The 23100-nt window shown below is 52.9% G+C and overlaps 1 protein-coding gene across 4 annotated transcripts in view; it reads left to right on the top strand.

Annotated features, from left to right (window-relative positions):
- The window catches only part of Ccdc33 (coiled-coil domain containing 33), a 102634-nt gene that overhangs the window by 62291 nt on the left and 17243 nt on the right, over window positions 1-23100 (top strand). For all 4 annotated transcript variants that reach the window (XM_047541015.1, XM_047541013.1, XM_047541014.1 and 1 more), the window contains exon 12: window positions 6514-6708. In XM_047541015.1, coding sequence (XP_047396971.1) covers window positions 6514-6708 — 195 coding nt within the window. The remainder of the gene's footprint in view (window positions 1-6513; window positions 6709-23100) is intronic.

The following is a 23100-nucleotide window of genomic DNA, read 5'->3' as shown; positions in this document are numbered from 1 at the left end:
CCTACATGCTTTTCACAAAGCCTGAACCCATCCTGTGGTGCTCTGTGCCTTAAAGCCAATATCATCCCCACAGTCTCTTGGTTATCATGTCTCTCTTCCCAAGCTCCCCACCTCAGAGACAGGAAATTCAATATTCCTTCCATACTCCTTACTCACTTCTCCAACAGGGACCTCCCTTCCTCCCTCCCAGGAAGCCCCCTCCTACTTCTATCAGCTCCTTCCAAACCTCTTGCCTCTGTCCCTGTGGTTTCCTACCCCACCCACCTTCTCCTTCCTGAGGCCATCTCCAGGGAAGTCAGTTCCCATGCCCATGTCAACCCTGCTGATGTTTGCACACTTTTTTTTTTTAGCAATTATTTTTTAATATACTTTATTTTATTTATTTATTTTTATGCAGTGCTGAGGATCAAACCCAGTGCCTCACCCATGCTAAGCAAGCAGTCTACCACTGAACCACAATCCCAACCCCTATAAACTTTTTATATCCTCCCCATCCTGAACCAACCCTCCTTCCTATGGCTGCTCTTTCTTACACTTGATTTCTGATTTACATCCTTCCCATTGTCTCCCCTTGACAGCATTCCTTTTAAAGTTTTCCCCAAAATGATGGAACCCAATCTGCATGGGTGGGTAAAAAGGACCATCACCCCTTTCTCTAAACAATTTCTTCACTTTGGTGTAGCCAGTCTGTTGTTTACCTTCATCCTTACCAAGGCAGTGAGAGTCCATATGGAAATGGGAGTCCATCCACCTGGCATGTCTACTGCTGTACTTTGAACTTAGAGTTTCTCCTCTCTTAGGTATTTCACCTTCTTCATCTCAGTCCACCTTCTAGGCTTGAGGTCACTCTGGACCCTGATTTTATCATACAACACATTCAGAGTCCCACTCACACTCCACCCCAAGCTCCAGGTCACCTGTGATGATGTGGGGACACTTTTAGTGCTGTAATGTGTGCATGCACACCCGCAGACCTAGGCTTGGGTCCTGTACTTTATTCTGGTCACTCTTCGCTTCATTTCCTTATCTGTAAAAGAGGTTGTAATCCCAACCGGCCAGGGATACAGTGAGAACAGAATGAGGGGGATCCATGCCCAGGACAGTGTCCTACAGTCACTGGTAAAGGGAGCTCTTAACACGGTTCACCCAAGTTGCTGACAAACATGATGAACTTATCAAGGATGAGGACAGGGCTCCTGGAGGAGGGGGGGACATTGGAGCCCCAATAATCCATCACTCAGCACTCGCCTTTCATGACAGCTGCTCCACCAGCTTCATATCCATAAGGACATCAGGGGGCCTTGTCAAGTGCTGAAGATTAACATCACCAATACCACATTTGGCTTCACAGCAATTTTTTAGAGAATGAAGAAAGGGGAAAGAGACAATTCTTTCTCTAGAGGCCAGATTTGCTGAACTTCCCAGTGTACCCTGGGAGCTTGGAGGAGATAAAGAAATAAGCCCTGCTTCCCAGACCAGGGCAGGACAAAAAGAGTCATAGTGTTTCCAGTCATTGTAATTCAGGAGACCTGATGCAGGTTAATCTCACATTAATCACCAGCCACATACCTCAGTTGCTGTGGGAATGTGAGTCTGCAACTCCCTTTGAGAGGCAGAGCATACTAAGTCAGGATGAAGGGATGTCTGAAAAGGTGGACATTTGGACTTTCCCCAGCTCATCTCTCCTTACAAGCCAATGCATAATTGATAGACTGAAGAAGCAGGAGCAGAGAAAGATGGGGAGACAGGGCATAGGCTTCTAGACCAAACTTCTCAAAGTGGGTCTGACCTTGTGATTCTCCCCATCCCAAAGGTGGACCACCCTCACCTAGACCTCTTTCAGCCAAACCAGATGTGTCACAGCTAAGGTCATTCATGCATGAGTTCATTAACCATTTATTAGATCTCTAACCTACGCCTTACAGTAAAGCATTCCAACAGATTATCACCACCATCTTGCTAAGAAGGTTCTAGTTGAGCATACACATATTAGGGGAAGCATCACAAAGAGGTATGGTTTGAACACTGTCTCAAATAGTGGCTTAGAAATTGATAAGGCAAAGGTGCATCAGGCAAAGGGACCTACATGTGCAAAGACATGGAGGCTTGACAGTGACTAGAGCCCATGGGACATATGGGGTTAAAGTGAACAGTGAGACTGGAGATTAGGTGTAACCTAAATTGTGGAGAGCCTGGATGACAGGATAGAGGATTTGAACTTTGTCAAAAAGTGTTGTGACGCTAAGGAAGTTCCTTGAGTAGAATGTGGTCTGACCTGTATGTTGTATAAAAGTCTCTCTAGATGTGAATAGGGGAAACTCAAGAGAAAAGATTAAATACTGAAAGAGCAGGCTTCAGGCTAATGAGTGAACTCACAGTCCATCTACTGGACCACAGGCAGGGCTGTTTAATACTAGGACCCCTGACAGAATTTTAAAAAATCTTTATCAGTGGCTTCCCTCCTCTGACCCCACAACTTGCTTTTGGATTAACACTCTGACACCATTTTCTGGGAAATAAATGATGGCCCCAGTGAGGATTAACACCGGGACCCTTGTAGACTGAAAGACAAACTCAGCCTCAAACTCCACCACAGCTGCAAGACCATGCAGGATACCATAAAGGAGGCTTATGTGCAGGGAAGGCAGCAAGCCCTCTTGAAGGGCCTGTTGTCTGAGCCTTGCCCACAGCTGAAGAGATAAGAACCTACAACTGCGGCCACAGGAAATGACAAAGCAGTGACTGATTGGGGAGCCGCAGCACAGGACTCATTATGGCGCTTGCCAGCGGGCGAGACACCCTTATCAGGAAGAAAATTGCATCAGGCCTCCTGAATTACTAGCGATTGGAAGCAGATTTCTTGGGACGCACTTTGTTAGATACCTAATGAGCGGGATACAGAAGAGCAGAGCCTAAAGCCGGTGGGGCGGGGGACAAATGTCTTTGTTAAACAGAATTTGTCAGTTTCCGCTCCAGGCTCCCTGGGGAGGGTTCAGGGCCAGCTAATTGAATTAAGAGCATGTGCTCTCCAGCTAGAAGGCTCAGGGCGGGGCAAGAGGCAGGCAGGCAGGCAGGCAGGCCGGAAGGCGGGCATTTTCAGCACCAAGGACAGCAGCTGCAGCCTGGCTACTCTGTAATTGCCAGGGCAGGCTGGAGCTGTTGCATTTTGCATGATCAGGGACCTAGGGGTTGGAGGGGTAGGAGGGAAGCAAAGGTTGTTGGGTGGAGGAGGGAGACAGATGACCTAAGAAGCTGCAATCCTGGGATGCCATTGGCTTGCTCTGTCTCAACAGACCCAGCTCTGCTGGCAACAGTGAGGGCTGGAAGGCTTGAGGAAAGGGCATCTTCTCCCCACCATGGTGCTCACATGCGTTGTGGGCAGCTGTGGCAGCCAAGGAGCCGTGCTCTGGGCGCTGAGTCTGAGCTAGCGCATGGCCTGTGCATCTCTTTGAGCTTTCAAAGTCAGTCTCCAATTATAACTCTAATGAAGCAGGATGTGCTGCAGCCACGCAGCAACAGAGTGAGGGGCCACTTGTCAGCCCTAAGCTGCCCCAGAAGGTGGGGCAGGGCCTGCCAACTAGAAGAGAAAATAAACAGGATTGCGGGGGTTGGCCAGCAACCCCCATCTCACCTGGAAGAAAGAGAACAAGGCAAGGCCAGGCCTGAATAGGGAGGAATTTCACCTCTCAGCCTTCACCTTCTCCCCATCCTCCAGCAGCCTGGTCCCTCCCTGTGGTCTCAGATAAGCTCCTTTCCACTAGGAGCAAGAAGGTAAAAACACATTTCCCTCCCCAAAATGTGGAAAGACTAAATCTAAGGAGTTGCAAGGGTAAATGTTGGCCATAAAGAAAGGGAACTATTAGGAAAACCTAGGCACCATGGTCCTCTGTGTGCCCTGCGCCTCATATGAAAGTAACTGCCCCTGGCCTCCCCTGCTAGGCCTGTGCTGCTGGAGGTCTACAGATGTTTCTATATGTCACCCACTCACCTTGCCTCCAAACCCCAAGCCAGGATGGATCCTGGCAAAGTTGAATGGGACAGAGGATCAGAAGTGTGCACAGAAGACCTGCAGGGTGGGAGGTACAGCATGAAGCAACTGCGTGGACAGACAAGGTCCATGAGGGAGAGCAGAGCAGAGTAGAGCCCCTGAGTCTGGCAGGGACTACAGGAAGGGTAGCTGGGGGTGGGATGGGCAGAAAACATAAAACCCATGGACACTCTGCCTTTCCCTCATAATACCTCCTGCCCACCAGAAACTGATGAGGTGAAGGCACTGGTCTGGATTAAAGGTTAGGCTCATTTTTAATATATCTTTGAGATGAAATTAATTATATATAGTAAACATCAGAATCCACATAAATGTACCTGGTGAGTGCCCAACTCTGACCAGGGCTCAGTAAACAAGCTCTGGGTCACTAAATTGACCTAGTTGGTGCTGGGGCCACACAGGGTGGACAGCAAGGAGAGAGAGGCTGTGGGGGAGGGGACTTCCTCAGCAATTGTCCCTGCTTTCACATAATGATGGGGGTACCTCTGGAGACCTCTCTTGATTTCATTACTTCTACTTCCTCCCCTAACTGGATTAGACGGCAGTCTATGAAATCCTGGGCATTGAAATTGGCTTTCTGCCTGGAAATGAGGAGAAATATCATTACAGGTCCTGAATCAGCATATCAAGCCCCAGGGGCTACCTGGCCAATGGGGAGGTGGTCTTCTTTCCTTCATTCTTCCATCCATCCATCCATCCATCCATCCAATATGCATTTCATAGCTTCCCTCTGCAGCCAATCTGGTTTCAGCAGTTCTGATTAGGAGAGAGGGATGGTACTTTTCTCTATTTAAAACACACAACCAGAAAGTACTAAATCATCCAATTCAGATCCTACCTTGAGTGTATCCATAGGATAGTTTCTGAAGTAGTTGGGCGAAACAGCCAGGACTGATGCTTATGGACAAAACAGGCCCAGAAGTCCTGGTTAGGACATGCAATCGGTGATCTGCCAAAGTCAGCCTCAGAGTCACCCAACTCCCCGCTCTTCCCATTCCAAGAGTCTTTGTATAGCTGCTTTATATCCATTAGCTCTGGGGCGGGGGCCGGGGGGAATTGGAGCCCAGAATGGACTGGATGACTGTATACCTGTATGACAGTTCCTAACTCTACTGACTCAAGTCCAAATATATTTGGACTAAATTTTATAGCACATAAAGGAATCATGTAAAGGCTGTCAGTGGTCAAGTAAAGAATTCTTGTCCCAACTCATCTAGTCCCTATACGTGGATCCACTTAGAGAGATCCACCCCTACTCATTCTCACTCTGGGTGTTCAGGGTCAAGCACTGGGCACTTCCTACCTTGAGCACATGTGTCCTGGTTGGCGCTATGCCTATTCCTCTATTTGCTTCTAGCACAATACTAGACCATGGAACAAAGTATCCCAACAGCTGATGTGAGTTTGGACTAGCTTACCTTTAAGGTTTCTACAAACCTTGAGATTGCATGATTCTTAGAACAGGCAGAGTATAAAACTAACCACAGATTTCAAACCAGCTTTACAGTAACCCATCCCCAAAGGGAGCACAGACATGTCCCAAAGCATAAGGAACTTAAAATGTTTGTAAAGAAAATAAAAATAGCAAGCAAACCTGGAACTAGAGAACAAGGTGAAAGCACAGATAACGAACTGATGGGTTGGAAGAATCTAGAAAAACTGCAAACAAGTGTGGGCAGAGGCATCAAGGCTTTCTGCAGGAGAAGGGATGCAGTAGGGTCCAATCTGAGACAAACAGAGATGAGAGCCATAGTCATGCCAGAACTTTGAAGAGGAAGAGGCCCATGGGAGTATACAGAGAGGAGAGAGACTGTGATGGTGATAAGACTGAACGATGATAAAGGAGATTAAATGGAAAATGTCTACACAGCAAAGGGTGTCAAAAAAGTGTAGGACCTTTAGAAGCTTCTGAGTAGGGGAGAGATGGGTGGCATATTTATTTATTGAGCACCTACAAGGATCCAATGTGTCCTTGCTTAAATTTATGCCTTAGTGTGGGCACCGGGGGAGGGAGACAGACAGTTAACAAGTAAGCCCATTTTTTGAAAGTTAATTTTCTGGCAGAGTAAGTACTAAGAGCAGAGTAAAATGGGACTCTGAATAGAAAGTGTATTGGAAGTGGGGTTACTTTAGATAGAGTAGGGGGCTCTATCTCAAAAGCTTTGCTGAGAACATCACCTCTGGGCTGAGATTTGCATGATGAGCAGGGACAGCTGTGGTAAGATCCATGAGGCCCTCCAGGTAGAGAGAGCAGCAGATGCAAAGGCCCAGAAGCAGGGAAGAGCTTGGATTGTAGGAAGAACAACAGGACAGTGTGGCCGGGACCTTGTGGGCAAGGGGACTGTGGGAGACCGAACATGGAGTCAGGCATCCTTGACCTTCTGAGCCATAAGGATTGGGAGACTTAGGGTATAATACAAGACACAGAGAAAGGGCCTGTCCAAAGTTTTTCTGCATCTTCTCAGAGACCAGAAAACTTCTTGACACCGAACAACAGCAGTGTTCTGCCCATCCTGGACCCCAAGATCCTAGATGAGAAGCTGGGTATCATCCACGAGTCCTGGTCTGAGGCCACCATGAGCTCCACAATGAACTCCAGTCAATCCACCGCTAAGGATGTAGAGGAAGAGCCTCAGATTCCAGAGATGCCCCATGACATGGTGAGTGTCCCTCCCTTGGGCAGGGCAGGATGGCACAATGATGAGGACCATGGGAAGGAGACTCAAGGGCCACCTCTGGGACTGGTTCATCCCTGAGGCAGTAAGTAGCTCTCCTGTTAGGGGGGTCTTTGGGCACCCCCAAAGACAAGCTGATGGAAGGCATGGATTCTTCCTTTAACAGTTTCTTCATCTTTTGAATGGAACTCTCATGTGACTTCTTTTGAAACAAACCCCAGCAACACTTATGGAACTTAGGGTTCCATTTATTCAAGTCACTATCAGCTGAAGGGGGAAACCCCCTCAGAGACTAATTGTAACTTATAGAAGAGGAATTTGGTGCTCAAAGACAAGAGGACACCATTTTTAGGCACAGTATCTGTCCTTGATCATGGGACTTTTGGCATGGGGAGGAGTCACTGCAGAATCTCAGCCCCTTGGTGCAGTGAGCTGGAGAACAGGCCACCCAAAACACAGTTTAATCAAAGTCCCCAGAGGAGGTACTGCCCTAGTTACCATGGGTGACTTCATTTGTGGCTTCCTCCCTTCTTCCACAGCGGATCCCATGGGGAACGCTGCTCCAGAAGATCCTGAGAAAAGGCCCCAGAAAAGGCCACTGGCCCAGTAGGAAACCCAGGTCCTCCTCCTCTCAGGATCTGTCCCCCTCCATTGACAGCCTCCTCATCTACCCCTGGCACTTCTGCACCTTTCTGGAACTTGTGACATCAGACGAATAGAAAGGGTTGCTACCTGCTTGGTGTCCCCTCCCACCAGGAGCAGGACTTCCTGTGGTAACCACAGCTCTCCTCTCGTGGGCTATTTCTGCCGTTCCCTCCTTTCACCTCTGCCCCTTGGGGAAACCACTCTCAGGAGCCATTTCCAGCATGGCCATAAATTGCATTGAGAATAAAGATCCAGATCTTGTCCTTGGAGATTTGGGGCAGCATGAATAAACCAATTCCTGCTGCCCCTCAAGTCTTATCCGGGACCCCCATCCATACCTTCTTTTGCCTGTAAGCAGCAGTATGGGGCTGGGGGGAGTAGCAAAAATGCCAGAGAAGAAAGAAAAAGGGAAAGAAAGGTGTCATCTAAGGAGAAAGGCAAATAGGAATAAAGGGGAAAGGCGACCCTGGCCACTGCCCGAAAGCAGCGGAGAGCTCAGGGCAATTCTCCTGCCCTCACCCCACTCTCAGGGTTGGGCCGCCAGCCACGCCTCAGTCCTCATCCCTGCAGGCAGGCCTCAACGCCTGCATCACTCCGTCGCTGGGAGCACAGACATCAGGTGCCACCTGGCTGGACAAACCTCTCATGTCCAATGCCTAAGCACCACACCCTGTATCACCAAGGTGGGAGCAGTCCCCAGCCCCTCTTCTCATGCTTTACATGGGAGAGTTCTCTGGCTTATAGTCTAATGGGCAAAGAATCCATTGTCTGCATTGAGAGCAGCACGTCTGGGGGCCTGGGTTAGGTGAGAGATATTTATATATAATGCTATAGATTTGTTTGGGGGAAGCGAAGCAGGGAAAGGGTGGAAGGGCTGGCTTGGCATCTCACTGTGCTTATGAAATGTGATGAGGATGATATGAAGGCAAAACCAGCAGAAGAGGAAGGGGCCTTTAAATATAGGATGGACTTGGTAGCTGGGCAATTTAGACAATTATTTGTAAATATCTGAAATGATATTATAACATGGGCAGTGGGCCAGTTAGTCTTGATTTTCTCTTTAGGATTACACCAAAAGACAGGGGACTAGACTGCAGCCTGAGAAATCAAGGTTAGCCATTAGGAGGAACTGTCTTTGAGCAAGAGTAACCACTGAGTGACAGAGGGAGGAGGGAAGGACGTACACAAAGGCACCAAGACAGGCAGGATTCTGGGAAGTTCAGGTGACAATGAGGGGCTTGGGCTGCCCATGCCCACAGACTATTAGAAGTGCTATGAGTTTGGCCTAATGGTGGAACTCAAGCATGCCCACCGGGACGGCACCTCTGGCACTCTCACCAATGTGCCATGTACCTGGAGAAGAAGGTTCCTCAATCCCTTCCCTCCCTCTTGCTGGATTCCTAGTGAGGCCACAGGGACTGTCTGCTGGCTTGCTATTAATTCATGTCCACTTGAGCTCCCACCATCTGGCCTAGAACTAAAGTGCACAATGAAACCTTGTCCCTGGGCTCTGAGGCTCTGCTGAGGCCTGGCCCAACACAGACATTGGCAAATGCCTGTTGGCAACATGATGGGACCCCTGACTGGACAGGTGGCCCAGAGGTGGGACCACACCTGCCCAAGGTTTTCTGATCTCACTGCCCCTAGCCACTTTGCATCTAGCCAAGAAAACACTGGACAGCCACATGGTCCACATGCTCAGCCAACCTGGCACTGTTGGGTCCCTCAAACACTCAGAGAACTCAGGGCAGTGGCCTCACCTCTCCCTTGCCCACCCCAGTCTTGGTTCTGTCCTTTACCTTCTCACCCCTGGTTCTCCCCACCCCATGCTACCTCTGCTTCTGCCTCCTCCCCTTCTCCATCCTTCACCTCCTCATCCTCATCCTCATCCTCTCCCTGCCCCTCAACCACCCCTACCTTGGTTACCCTGCTGGCTCTTCCCACCCCTGACATATTGTCCTAGCTGGGACACCCAGCCCCCACTCCAACTCCTACGGGCCAGAACCCAGAATAATCAGGGCAGGACCGAGATACACACATTCGTGCAGCCAGTACACCCAGTCACAGGCAATAGAATGTGGGTGGGTAGCAACAGTGTACAGCTCCATGACAATCACAGGTAGCCCTGCAGAATGGGTCACTGTTCCATAGCAACCAAACATAATTGCTTAGCAATGGATGAACTCATGTGACCAAGAGACACAGTGACAAGCAATAGAAGATGGCCATGGATCACAGGAGCATAGCTGCCTAGCAATAGACCCCAGTTGTAGAACGATGTCCCACAGTACTGCATTGTGGGAAGATGTAATTGTGACCCAGTTGTGAGCACAGAACCTGTTGTGTAAGCTGTAGACATGGTTACAGGGCAACAGAAGATCTTGAAGAGCCCTGGGACATACTTAGGTAGCAATGGCCCAGTTACAAGGCATATGACTCCTGGACTTGAATCTGGAAGTGATCACCAGCAGCAGAGCCTGTGAGTGAAGCAGTGGCCCCGTGACATGGCAGCAATTGCATAGTAACCAAACGATGACCCCAGCAACCCCCTTGGCTCTCAGCTTAGCTGTAACCCTCCTGCATCACCTGACGGAATCCTGAGCGCCTTTGTCTAGGTCTACTCTCACGTGCAGTCCCCAGAGCCCAGGAAACAATTTTGTCTGCAATTCCCTCCAGAGCCTACTCTGGCTTAATAGGAAATTGAACATTATCTGGAGAAAGGAGCACCTTGGGAATGGAGGAGGGAGTGGGGGATGCTGTCTGAGCCCCTCTGGGCCATTCCCTGTGCCTTCTGGCCTACTGGTCCCACACCCACAGGCACAGTCCACTGGGCTGACTGGGGCTCCCCACCAAATGCACCCATATGTCTCCAGACACCTGACTTTGACACAGAAAGTTCAAGTGCCAATTTGTCTGTGTGGTGTGCCAAGCTGGTCCTGGGTGAGTGAGGCTACTGAGGTCAAGCGTAGGGCCCCTGGCAGAGCTGAGGGGAAGCACGTGCCTCCCTCTGAGTGGGACAACTGTGGGACAGTCATGAGCACGATAAGTGAATGTCAAAGGCAAGGTGTTCAGGGTTATCCCCAACATGGCAACTCGCCAAACACCCATCTGTGAGCCCCTCTCCTCCCCACCACAGACACCCCAGCCCACCTGGCACTGCGCCAGATCAGGTCTCCCAATACCAGGATGACAGCAGGTGAGTTGAGGGGGCTCTGTCCAGTCTCCAGGTGGCCAGTTCCACTCACAAAGGCTTAGGAAACACCTACCAAGAGTCCTCCAGTCAGCCAGAAAACCAGAACTCCCCACCCTGCCAGGGCCCAGTCTGCATCCCCCAGGGAGGGGAGGGAATGGGGAATGACAAACTGAGCCCCTGAGCACTGGAAGTTCCCCAGGACACAGAAGTGAGCCACCTCCCCAGACCTTTAGGCTTAGCCACACAGGAAGTTATTTGATGATGGACAAACAGGCCAGGGCAGAATGGGACAGTGTACCTTCTCAACAGCCACATGTACCTAGCACTGCTGGGCCCACCTAATATGCCCTTAGTAAAACAGAGGAAAGCAAGGAGGACTACCTGGAGGAGGTGGGCTTTACTTTGGATCAGCTCTGTGGCTATTCAAGAAGTGTGCACGTAGTGTTGTTGCCAATCCAGAAACTCAAGCATGGGTTGCTCTCCTGTCTGCCTCCCTCTCTCTTCCTCTCTCTACCATCCCCCCAAACTCTACCCCCCCCCCCACCATTCCACCTGCTATTTCTGTGTCTGTCTTCTGTCTTTCTCTGGTTGTCCCCATTTCTTTCTGAAACCCTCTCACTTGCTCGCTCTTTCCCTCCCTCCCTCCCTCCGCGATACTCAGAGGAGATTTGTGGCAGACCAGAGGGCCCTCATACCAGGAGATGAATAATTGACAAGGGTTGTTTAAAGATTCAGTGGAGTTTTTCCAACCTCCCTACACTTGAATAACTCATTTCTTTCATTCTCTCTTTGAAAGCTCCCCCTCCCTCTCTCCCTCTTCCCATCCCCACATCCCGGCTCTGAGTATAAGCTTTTGTTTCTTTTCCCTTCTGGATTCTGTGGACCCTATGAGGATCCCTCCCTGGATCCCCTGGTCTCTTCAAGTGCACCTCCCCCACCCCATTTAACCTGGCCCTGAGGGTGGTAGGTGGTTTTCAGCTCAGGGACCCCACGGGCACAGAGAAGACAAGAGAGCTGTGGCTTCTCCTACATCCCACAGCAGCAGAGGTGGGGCTTAGGCCCCAGAAGGCAGGCCTGCCAGCCCAGGGCCCCCTTCCCGCCCAGACAGGCAGAGAGCTGCTGCTCTGTCCCGGGATGCCCGGAGCACTTGTGTCCCTGTGTCTTGATTTTTGCACCTGGGATACAGGAGAGCTGCTCACCCTGCCCTGTCTGCCCCTAAGGATCCATCGGGACAGGTGAGGGGCCTGCGAAGGAGGCTGGCCGTGTCGTAGACGCCCCTAGTCTTCATTATCTTCTTGGCATGGCCTTAGGCTGACCAACCATCTCCATTTGCCCTTGGCAAACCTGGCAGGGGATCACCCACTATGGCATGGAAACGCCCCTGTGGCATTCAGGCTGCCACATCCCCTGCCCCTCAGGGCCCAAGGCCACAGGGCACACACCTCTACCAGACCCACCTGGCTCCATGCTGTGCCCGGTTCTTACAAGTTCCCACTGGTTTTTTTGTTGTTGTTGTTGTTGTTTGGGTGCTGGGGATCGAACCCAGGGCCTTGTGCTTGCAAGGCAAGCACTCTACCGACTGGGCTATCTCCCCAGCCCCTCCCACTGTTTCTTGAAGTGACCTTGAACTCCCTTCCCCTCTCTGGGCCCCAGTTCCTGCCTCAGGTCAGTAGAGGAGGTTAGAGCAAATGTGCCCAAGTCCCCTGGGGCTCTTGCACTGTGACTAAGCCTTGGTCCTGCCCCTAGGCCCCTGCCCCAGGGTGAGGTCTGTAGACTCTGGAGGCTGACAAAGGCTAGACCCAGCCTCAGCAACCTGAGCACCGCCTGGTGGCCGGTGACACATCCTGAGCTGGGGCCTTGTGAAGCAGCAGGCAGTACTCACCAGAGAGGGGACCCAGAGCTCCCCTGGACAGTGCCCACATCGGTGGAAACAAGTGGCAGGAACACCAGCCAGAGCGAGGACCTGACAGTCCAGGTGATCGGGGCTGGCCAAAGCCAGAGTGGGCAGGCCTCACAGGGACCAGGGTTCAGGCACTGAGCCCAGCCTGGGAGGCAGGTCCCCCAGGGCTGAAAGCACGAGCCCACCAGGGACCCGGATTCTCCAGAACCACCAGCGGCAGAAAAAGCTTGAAAGACACAGAGAGTGAGACAGAGCAGAGCCATCTGGTGCCCACCTCAGCAGCCTCCTGACAGATGGCCCTGACTCAGCATCCCCTTCAGGCCACCCCACACAAGCCACAGCCAGTCCCCAAACACCCCTCACCCACCCCTTCTGCCCCCACACCATCCTCGCCTCCCCTGCCCAGCCTTCATGGCCCCGTCTGTCTGGCCCATCTGCCCTTGGTCGCCTTTCCGAGCACCCCAGCACCCCGTCTGGCCACCTGGAGCCAAGGCCCACCTATGGCACGTACGCATCACATGCTCACAAAGACCAAGCGTCCTCCACACTGCTGCTCCCCCAAGCCCAGCTCCTGCAGGCAGGAGGTCACCTCAGGGCTCTAGCCACCCCCTCCTCCTCTGCACTCCCGCAGCCCCTGAGCCAGGAACCCTGCAAACTAGTACTGGGGGAGGGGATTCTAAAAATAAATCCGTGTGAGCATGCACAGTCCCAAGCCAGCTGAGAACCCTCACCAGCACTCTTCCCTTCCTGTCCCTCCCCCAGCTCTGTCCTTTTCCTCCTCCAGCTTCTGCATGCAGAGTGCTTACCAAGCATTTAAGGAAAGGAGAGAGGGAGGGGAGAAAGCTGGAAAGGAAGAAATGAGGCTCCCAATCCACACATGTGCCCCATACCTCCCCTACCGACACCTCCTCTCATCCATGCAGCTCTATCAGGTTTGAGTCCCATTCAAGGTCACTCAAGATCTGTGTGACCTTAGAGAAATCACTCTACCTCTCTGATCTTGCCTCCTCGTTGATAAGTGAAGGGAATACTATCTTCCCGCCTACCCCTTAAGGCCATAGGAAGAGTTAACCAGAGAGTGGATGGCGATGCATTGGAAACTGTAAAGGGCAGGAGGCTTATTCACAGTTGCTGGGTTCATGGGGCCCCTGGAGGCCAAGAATAAACAGAAACACAAAACCTCTAGGCCTCTCCCCCTGACCCTTTCTCCAAAAGGGCTCTTCCCAGACTCCTGACTCCTCCTCCTCCTGGCGCCCTCCCCCTGCGTCTCAGGCGGGCCATTCTCCTCCTCCATCCATCACCTGGGACTAAAGAGATTAATAAACGAGACTCATAACTCAGCTGCCGGGATGCAGCAGATATTTACGGCTCCGTTTCAATTTGCAGAGAGATTAAGTGTTTGTCGATTTATTGTCTCTGGGTGTGTAAGCGGCTGAGCCAGCCCCGCTGGCCAGCTCCCCTCCCCCACTCCACGCACCCAGTCTCGGGTGGGCTCCTGCCTCCCTACCCAACTTCCCACCCCTTGAGCTGGTGGCGAGCCTGATACTGCCCAGTCAGGAAAGCCATCATCTGCTGGAGGGGCCTGTCTTGATGAGACTTGTCCAGAGGGGCAAGCCCGGCCTTGACCCAGGGCCAGAGCCGGGAGGCCTCAGAACATGCATTAGACAGGGTGGGCTGCAGTCATCCTCAGGCCCACCCAGAGGCTCCACAGTGGCCCTCCTCCAGCTGCTCTCTCCCCTGCTGGCCAGGGCAAAGTGCCTGGAGCCAAGCATCCGACCATTCTCTGGCACCCACAACCCCAGGCTTCTGCCTTGATGGGCCTGAGCCCGAGCTGAGGGCTCTGGGGGCGCCACCTGTAGCCCATCCCGCCAGGGGTCGGATGCTTTCACAGGTGCAGCCTGAGGTCCAAGGATGGCTGTTGGAAGAGGGTAGAGGCTGGGAGCTACATTTGTGCTCTTTCCCTGGACCCTGTGGACTTGGAGACTGAGAGGCACACTTCCATGGACAGCCCACTGCCTACCTGGGGAGGAGCGTGCAGAGGCCTAGGGACACGAGCTAGCCCAGGGAGGCTGGGAGAAGGGTATCATCCCCAGGGCCATGCAGGAGAGGACCTGACCCAACATGAGCAATGCTCCATGGGCCAAGACGGGGCAGCTGAGCACAGGGAGCCAAAATGGTAAGACTCCTCACCTGCATGGACCTTCCCCGCAGCTGCCTCTCCCCAAAGCCTAGCACATGCACCCACTCATTCACTCAGTCACCTTTTTGAGCACCTTCTAAGAGCCAGGTCTTATTTCCTCACCCCACAGGACCCCCCCCCCCCTTTTATGCAACTCCAGCAGGTTGATGTCCTGTTTCTACCACTCGAGAGCTGTGTGTCCTTAGAACAATTACTCCACTTCTCTGATCCTATCTCCTCATTAAGTGAAGGGAATGATCTCCCTTACTTTCCTCTTGAGGCTTTGCAAAAGAGAATGGGTGACAGCACACTGGAAACTGAAGGGCTGGCTGTCCACATTTCAGGAGTCTTAATAGTCAACATATTCATGAAGTCCTTCAAGACCGAGGTGGGTGGGGGGCAGCACAACTCACCCTACCTCTCCCTCTGACCCCCTCTCCAGAAACTCATCCCCAAGATGAGTGATAATTACATAAAGATAATTCCATAAAAGGGTCCCTGTCCTCAGGAAGCCCTGGGTCAGAAAAGAAACGTAAGAAGTCAGAGGGAAGAGACTTCAGTCAGGACAGGGCCCCGTGTGCACCTGGGGCTGTGGAAATGTAGAGGGGTATACCTAACCCCACTCCCACCTGGTCTTGTCCCAAGAGTCTGCAAGTCTGCAGATGTCACTGTGATAAGCAAGAGAGAGACAAGCCAGCAGAGCATTAACGTTAGTATGAAAAAACGATAGACGTCTGCCATTTATTGGAAGCAGGCAAATGTAGGTGAACTTTTTCCTGCAAAAGGAACCTATTGATCAGTCGAGCAGAAATTACGTGTGTGTGTGTGTGTGTGTGTGTGTGTGTGTGATCTTTCTTAGACCTGGCCTGTGGTCTCACTAAAAGGCACTGTGGTTCCTTCTAGACTTCAGTTTCTTTATCTATAAAATGGGGAGAACACCCGCTCCAGAGAGGAGAACACGGAAGGGGAGAGCTGAAGGGGTGGGCCTGGTAGTGAATGGGGCAAACCAGGGCCTGGCCCCACACCCCCTAGACTTGGCTCAGAGGGCATGGAGAGGAGAGGGCCACCAGAGGTAGGGAAGGGTAGAAAATTAATAGCCTGACAGGAGAAAGAGAAGGAGACCCTGATCTGGGAGTCACCTGGCTGAACGTTCCCCTCTCTCAGCCTGTGGCCGAGCTGCCATCTGTGGGTAAGGGGCCTGGCCTGATGACTTCCTCCTCACTCCAGGCAAACCAGGCAGACAGGGATGGGTAACCTCCTGGCTCTGCCTCTAGAGGAGATGGTCAGCACTGCCTGGTCCCAGTCCTTCACTTACAGTGGCAGCAGAAGCGTGGACCCCTTAGTAAATGAGGCCCAAAGGATGAGGTCATCAACTGCTGGGGGCTTGGGGACAACTGGGAGAGATGGTGCCAACCCAGGCAGGGAGGCTGGTCCCTTCTGCAACTTGTCAGCCTACCCCTCCCGGGCCCTCCCATTAACTACTAAGCATACCTATCCCTATTTATTGAGTTCTTCTTGCTCGGCATCTTTCGACTCAATTGCATTTAATTTTGTTGTCAACCCGATGAGGAATGTACAATTATCAGCCCTGCTTTACAGGTGGGGAAGCTGCTGATGGGTGTCAACCCCTGGGGCCACAGGCAAGCCCCAGGAACCCAGGGTTGAGGGAGCCAGGGCCAAGCTGGGTGACTTACAAGTGGAGGACAGGGCTTGGGTTCTCCCAAGGGAAGGAGGCCGCCTCGGTTTCCTAGTAAACACCAAGACACTCCGTAGCTATGGGTTCCCTCCCCCACCCACCCAGAACATTAGAGAGTAAGCAGAAGGGCCCACATACCAGATGTCTAAACTCCAAATAATTTAAAGTGAGCAAATCAAGTTGAAGCAAGAAACTATGAAATAGTTTCTGTCCCTCTGCCTTTAAATGCACTGTATGAAAAAACAAAACAAAACTCAAAAGGATTGTCAGAGTCCACACAGGACGCTGACATCATGGAGGGCAGCTCCCAGCTCCAGGTCTCAAATCTTCTTGTCCCCTTCTCAGCTCACCTTCAGTTCCACAATCATGAGACTTTGTGGGGATCTTTCAAGTGCCTAAGAGTAGACCGCCACCTTCAGGAGCTCAGGAGGTGAAGCAGGAGGGAAGTCTTGGTCAGGTACCCTGGATGGGCTTGTTTTAAAGGGGTGCAGGCTTTGGGTGGGCACATCCCCTTGGCCCCAACAACTCCTCACCCAGGGGAAATGTTGCACCCCCAGGAGGACCAGTGCAGAATCCTCTTATACAGGGGGCTCAGGGCTGGGGCCTTTCTTGTCTAGGGCTAAGAGCAAAACCTCCCCTACACACAGTTCCTCCCCCAGTTCTATGACTTTATTAGGGTGCTGCTCCTGCGCTCAGTCAGATTAAACGCTTTTCAGTACAATCCAATTTCCTTTGACACACAGACTAGAAAAGCCCAGTGCGTGTGTGCGCGCGCAACACACACACACACACACACACACACACACACACACACACGGTGCTAAATATCCAATCAAGTCCTCAGATAATAGAGAACGACCAGTTCACTCCCAGTTTAATCAGATAAAATGCCCATTCATCGGCTCCTGCCAGCGCAGACATCCCGCCTGCAGCCGCCAGGGCGAGCGCAGCCGGCGGGGCGGGTTGCAGGAGGCGCGGGCCCAGTGGGCTGGGTCTGCGGGCTGCGCCTTTAAATCTTCCAGGAGGGGGGCGCCGCGTCCACGGGGGACTAATTATCCCTCCGCCTTTAGCCAGCTCTTACTCAAACAGACAAAAGGGGGCTCGAGGTCCTGATGGCGCTAAGCCTCGCAGTAGAATTTTTTTCTACTCTCAGATATGCAAATCCACCTCTGCACGCTGGACCTTAGGATGGGCTGAGTGGTAGCTCCGGGGAATTGGAAGAGCCAAACAGAGCAAGGGCGACTGGGGAACTCTCAGAAGACTAGTTTGGGAGACTGGGTGCATCTCAGGCTTCCTCCCGCGCTGGGTGGGGAGCCCGATCTGCGCTCTAAAGGGTGTCTGGGGCGGTGAGGTGCCAAGGGAAAGCCCCTCCCTCTGTCTTTTCCTTTAGTGGGGTGGGGCCCCACTCGGGAAGCTGTTCCAGGCTGCCCTCCCCAAACCCCCTCCTCCCTAGGAGACAGCCACCTGGTGCTGCCACCTGCTCTGAACTCTTGCATGGCTCTGTTCTCCCTCAGCATGAGGAGCCCCTCTGCCTGAGACCTTCAAGGCCTGCACCCCACTCCCTTAACCGAACCCAGAATATTCTACCCAGCCCTACCCCCACCGCCTTTTAGCTCCAGGGCTTAGCTCTCTCCTCACTCCACCCTGTATCCCCTCCCTGACCTCCGACCTGTTCCTAATATGAAGTGGGGATTCCGCAAGTATGCACCCACTGAATACATCCTTCGCCCCTTCTGAAGCAGCTACTTTTACCAGGTGATCTGGGGCACAGCTCCAGCCAGTTCCTGTAGGAACCTCTGTCTTTTTAGCTGTGAAATGGGGATATGCTGAGCCATACCCCACAGGCTGACTGAAAAGGCCCTGGTGCCTGGAGAGGGTTCTGTGAGCTATGAAGTCTCCTCCTGTGTCTTATTGTTCACAGCAGAGAGAACAACATAGGAAAGTTGCTGGGTGGGGGTGGGTGGGCCTGGGGACAGGTTCCAAGACCCTTATATGAGACAACTGTCAGCTGCTCCACAATGTGTGAGCCTCTGCCCTGCTCATTCCAGACTCCCCCACGTTGTCCACCAGCCATCTCAGCAGGAGGGTCCTAGACCTGAAAGTCAGAGGGGAACAGAAGGGCAGGGAGGAGCAAGAGGAGACGCGCTTGGTGCAGATGGTCCAACTAATCAGGATTTGGATTTGAGAGTGACCTGGGCCTGGATGGGCAGGGACTACCCAAGAGACCCAGTAAGGAGGGTACCCCCAGGCAGGGGGAGCTGCCCCCATGAAGCCCCCTTCCTTGTTGCCACCTGCATCTGTGAGGGCCTGGGTCCTGTATTTCCATTATTTGGGAAGAGACTTGGGCAGCAGGTAGTGCTGAAGGAGGGCAGAGAAGCTTCCTACCGGAGGATTCTCAGAGTAGAGGCGGTGGGTCATGAGCAAAAGAGTGGCCAAATGAGGCTTGGTAGCAGACTGGGTGAGGAGGGGACTCTGAAGGGACCAACTCCCTTGAGGCTCAAACCTCAACAGACAAAGGTGAACACAGGAATTTCTGGAAGCATTGCCCAGAATTCTAAGAATGGAAGCACTTTGTGAAGCTATGGGGTGACTTGGAGCCAGGCAGAAGTTGAGTGTTTTCCAGCAACATAGGGCTGGAGGGGCAAGGGGTGGGCAGTGGGGACTCTGGCCAGGGCTGGAGGCAGGAAAGGTGATCCAGCCAGGGAGGACAGTTGGACAAAGGAATAACAGCCCCTAAGAGAATCTGGATGGGGCCTGGGAGGCGGCAACAAGGTAATTGGGACATGCCCCATTCCCAGGGCAGGACTGCCCAGGCAGGACCTTAAGGATTCCCCAGCCATGCTGCCTCCCCCTGAATGTGCTCCTGCTGGATCACCAGGCCTGGGCATTGGGAGCAGAGGACCCCTCTCTCTCCACTGCATCTTCCAAGGCTGGCTTTACAGGGACTCAGAGGAAGAGGAAGGGAGGCCTCACTTTCATTCCCCTACCTCCAGCTCCCCCATGACAGCTGAACTACCCTATCACCCATCCCTCCCCATCAGCTCCGCCCAAGGCTCAGGATAATCTGGCCATTTGGATCTTCCAAGAGGCCCCATACCTAGCAAGGGCTCCTTCCCGCAGGCAGAGGCTGGCGGGTGCCCCCGGGATCCCCCCCGGGAAGCAGTGGAAACACATGTTCACAAAACTAACGCAATGGGGGAGGGTGAAAGAGCTCTGAGCGAGGCCTGGACAGCACACTCTTCCAAATAAGATAGTGCTCTGAATGATAGGATCCCCATCCCTCTGGGAGCACAGCTGCCATCCACTGGGGTTAAGCTGACTGGCTGGGGTAGCAGGGAGGCTGCACCCCGAGGAGCTACGGTCACCTCGGGAGTGTATCTGGAAGGACTGCAAAGATTCTGGCTGGGAGCGACTGATTTGGGGAGCCAGGATTTTGCTCTGATTGGATGCTAATAGGAGGGAAAGGCAATTCTGTGAGTGGGTCTCCTGATAGTTCCTATCCAGAAGGCAGGGGTGATGACATGAGGTTAAAACCGTCGCTGGTAAAGCAGCAGCATTCATTCACTCATATTGACCAGGAACAGGAGAGGTTTGGTCATTTTTGTGATTCAGACAACGTTCATGTTTTATCTGTGTGCGGACAGAGGAGTCGGAGTAGTTGCATGGTGCTGGGGAATTATGTCCAACAGGAGAGCACCAGGGTCCCCCTGTGGCGAGCCAGCAGCCACACTCACACTCTGCATGGCAGCTGTCTTGCTCAACACTAGAGGCCGCTCCTTTAGTCTTCCTACAACCCTCTCCCCATTGAACAGAGGAGGAAACTGAGGCAAAGAGAGGCAAAGTGCTCACTGAAGTCAGCAGTGAACTGGCAAATCTGCAGCATAAAACCAGAGCTCTCTGACTTCAAAGTCCATTTCACCCCCTGCCCTTGGCCTGGAGACTGAGCCTCTGCTGGCTCCTTAGGGTACACGGCCCCAAATTGTGTTCCCCCGGCATCCCAGCTGGGCACCTTTCACTGCAGGGACTCAATACTGCTGTCACAGGCCTGTAGCAGTGTCAGCAGCCACCTCAGCCCAGGCTGGTCCTCTCCACCTAGAGGTGTGAGGGGTAATGAGGCCCCATAATTAAGGTTTCTGGAGCTGCGACCAGGAGATTTATAGACAGGCTTTGTCAATAACTATGCTCCTGGCTGCAGATTCAGCAAGACATCGATAAGTGCTCGTTACAGCTTCTCCCTGCTCCCTGCCCTGTCCCCCACCAACCCCTCCCGAGCCTGTCAGCCGCCTGTTTGAGGCGCCTGTGTACACAGGCTTCGCTCAATTAATTTGCACTTGTTGGCACCATCTGTTCTTTTCATGCGTCCTTATCAGGAGCGTGTGGGTGCTACCTTCTCCTCAGACGCGCAAAGAGAGGGCAGCCCTCCTCCATGCAGGGCTCCCAGGGCAAGGCCATGTCTCAGCCTGGGCTCCTCAGGGTCCAGCACCATCTACCCACTGAGTCTGGGGTCCATGAAGGTAAAGGTGAGGTTTCATCTCCTTCCCAGTCCCCGCAAGCCCCTCGCTCTGGTCCTAGGAGGCAGGGCTCCCATTCAGGTTCCAGCTGTGCTCCCAAGTTTGAGGTTTGGCAGGTCTCTGATCCAAGAACAGTGATATCTTTGAGTCACAGGCTTAAGAAAGGGCGAGAAGCCACTTCCAAGTCTCTTATTTCTCTTGAGCAGCATCAGTGGAGGGCCTGACAGGGGCTTGGATTGGACAGCTCCCAGGGTGAATGCGGTGGTGCATGGCTTGGTGGCTCCAGGATGCCAAGGCAGGTGGCCCACCCAGAAAACTGAGACAAGCTGGCATCTCAAGGATGCCTTCGCCTGGCTGTCTCCAAATCGAGTTGCTCCAGAAGTTCTGTCGGCCGCTTCCGGCTTAAGAGACTGCTTTCTGACCTCAGCACAGGATTCTGACCCTGGAGGACTGTGAATGCTGAGTCAACTCTGCCACAAAAGTGCTGTGGGAGGCCAAGTGACCTCCTGCCCTCTCTGGGCTCTGCTGTCCTGCACAGCCCACTGTGTGTGCTTACAGAACCACTAGGCCTAGTAATGGGAGAGTCTCACTCACAGTCGTGCTTGGCGCCAGCATGTATCTCCAGACTGGCCACCCCACCTGACTGTGACAGGCTCCATGGTGACTGGGCCTTAGCCTCACATCCAAGGCCTCCATCTCCCACCAACTGTCCTCACCACACATCCTGACTACTGCACTCCCCTGGCATGCCAGGTGGCTCTCACCTTTACACAATTGCTCCTGCTGCCTCAGGGCAGTACCCCTTCCATATGCCTGTATCACCCGACACACTCCTACTCATCCTTCAGAATCCATCTCGGGCACTGAGATGTCCTCCAGCAGCACATCAAAAGCCATGGTGCAAGCATTCAGGAGGACAGCCTCGGACTGTGCAGGCCTGACCTGGAGCTGTGGGGAGGCAGAGAGCAGAGCACCCAGTGGGGCTCTGAGACAGGGTGTGGGCTCAATGGGGCCATTGTGGGGGACCATGGAGGCATCTGGACCTCCCTGCAAGGCTGACTTCATACTTGGGAGTGAGACCTCTCCCACCAGCCAGATGAGCATGGTTACCAGTGTCCTGCAGGCCCCACCCTGATTTCAGCTGAACCTGGGGCCAGCTGTCGGGGAGTCCACTGAGGAAGGAAGTGGGAGGCCTGAGCCCTGACCCCGTGGGCTGAGAGCCAACCGGTTGAGGTAGAAGAGCCAGCCCCATGGTCTGAGGAGGTAGCTAAGAGTAAAGACTCTGGAACCAGCTCCCCTTCTGAGACAGGACCCCTAGCCTTCTTGTGCCTCATGTTTCCCCTCTACAAAACGGTGTGCTGTGGCAACTTCCTTGGGCTGCTCGAAGCCTGAGGTCAGACTGATCTGTTGGAAGTGTTAAGAACAGGACTCAGGCCCTGGCAAGTGCTTGTTATCTGCCAAGTTCAGCCTGGAGAATTGAGAAAAGAAGCCCAGGAGGGTGGCAGAGGTTTTGTCAGCAGAGGATGAAGCACCTCATCCTGTTGGTGGAGGGACTGCATGAGGGAAGCCACAGAAGCAGGATCCAAGTGGGTCATTTGTGCCCTCAGAGGTTCTAAGGCTGCCAGATGTGGGTGGGCATGGGAGAGGAGTTGCACTCTTTCTTTCTTCCTTCCTTCCTTTCTTTCCTTATTTTCTCCTTCCTCCTTCTCCTCCTCTTCTTCTTCTTCCTCTTCTTCTTCCTCTTCCTCCTCTTTCTCCTCTCCTCCTCCTCCTCCTCCTCCTCTTTCATTTTGTTTTGCAGTACTAGGGACTGAACGCCAGCATGCTCCACCAATGATTTACATCCTCGGCCCTTTTAATTTTTTATTCTGAGACAGGGTCTTCTAAGTTGCTGAGGTTGGCCTTGAATGTGTGATCCTCCTGCCTCAGCCTCCCAAGTCACTGGAATTACAGGCATGCTCCCCATTGCCCTGCTTGGGGAGCTACACTATGAGGCTGGAGACCACAGGGGACCTTGACAGCCAAGCTGGGTGAAGGAAGTGTGAATAAAGCCCCAATACTATGGGATCTCTGCCCTCCTTCGCTCTTCATCCTCAACCCAGACTAGGGCCTGCCCTGCTTCCTGGGATCCACCTGAAGGACACTCCCCAGGCCCATGAAGAACACTCATCTTCACGTTGGAATTCTCTAGCGTGTCTCACCAGGCTTTAAGGCCGGGGAGCTCTTCAGCACCCATTTCATAGATGAAACTCC

The sequence above is a fragment of the Sciurus carolinensis genome, chromosome 2 (genome assembly GCF_902686445.1).
Source record: "Sciurus carolinensis chromosome 2, mSciCar1.2, whole genome shotgun sequence".
NCBI lineage: Eukaryota > Metazoa > Chordata > Mammalia > Rodentia > Sciuridae > Sciurus > Sciurus carolinensis.
Note: the sequence above shows the minus strand (reverse complement) of the source record. Positions and strands in the feature narration are given on the sequence as shown.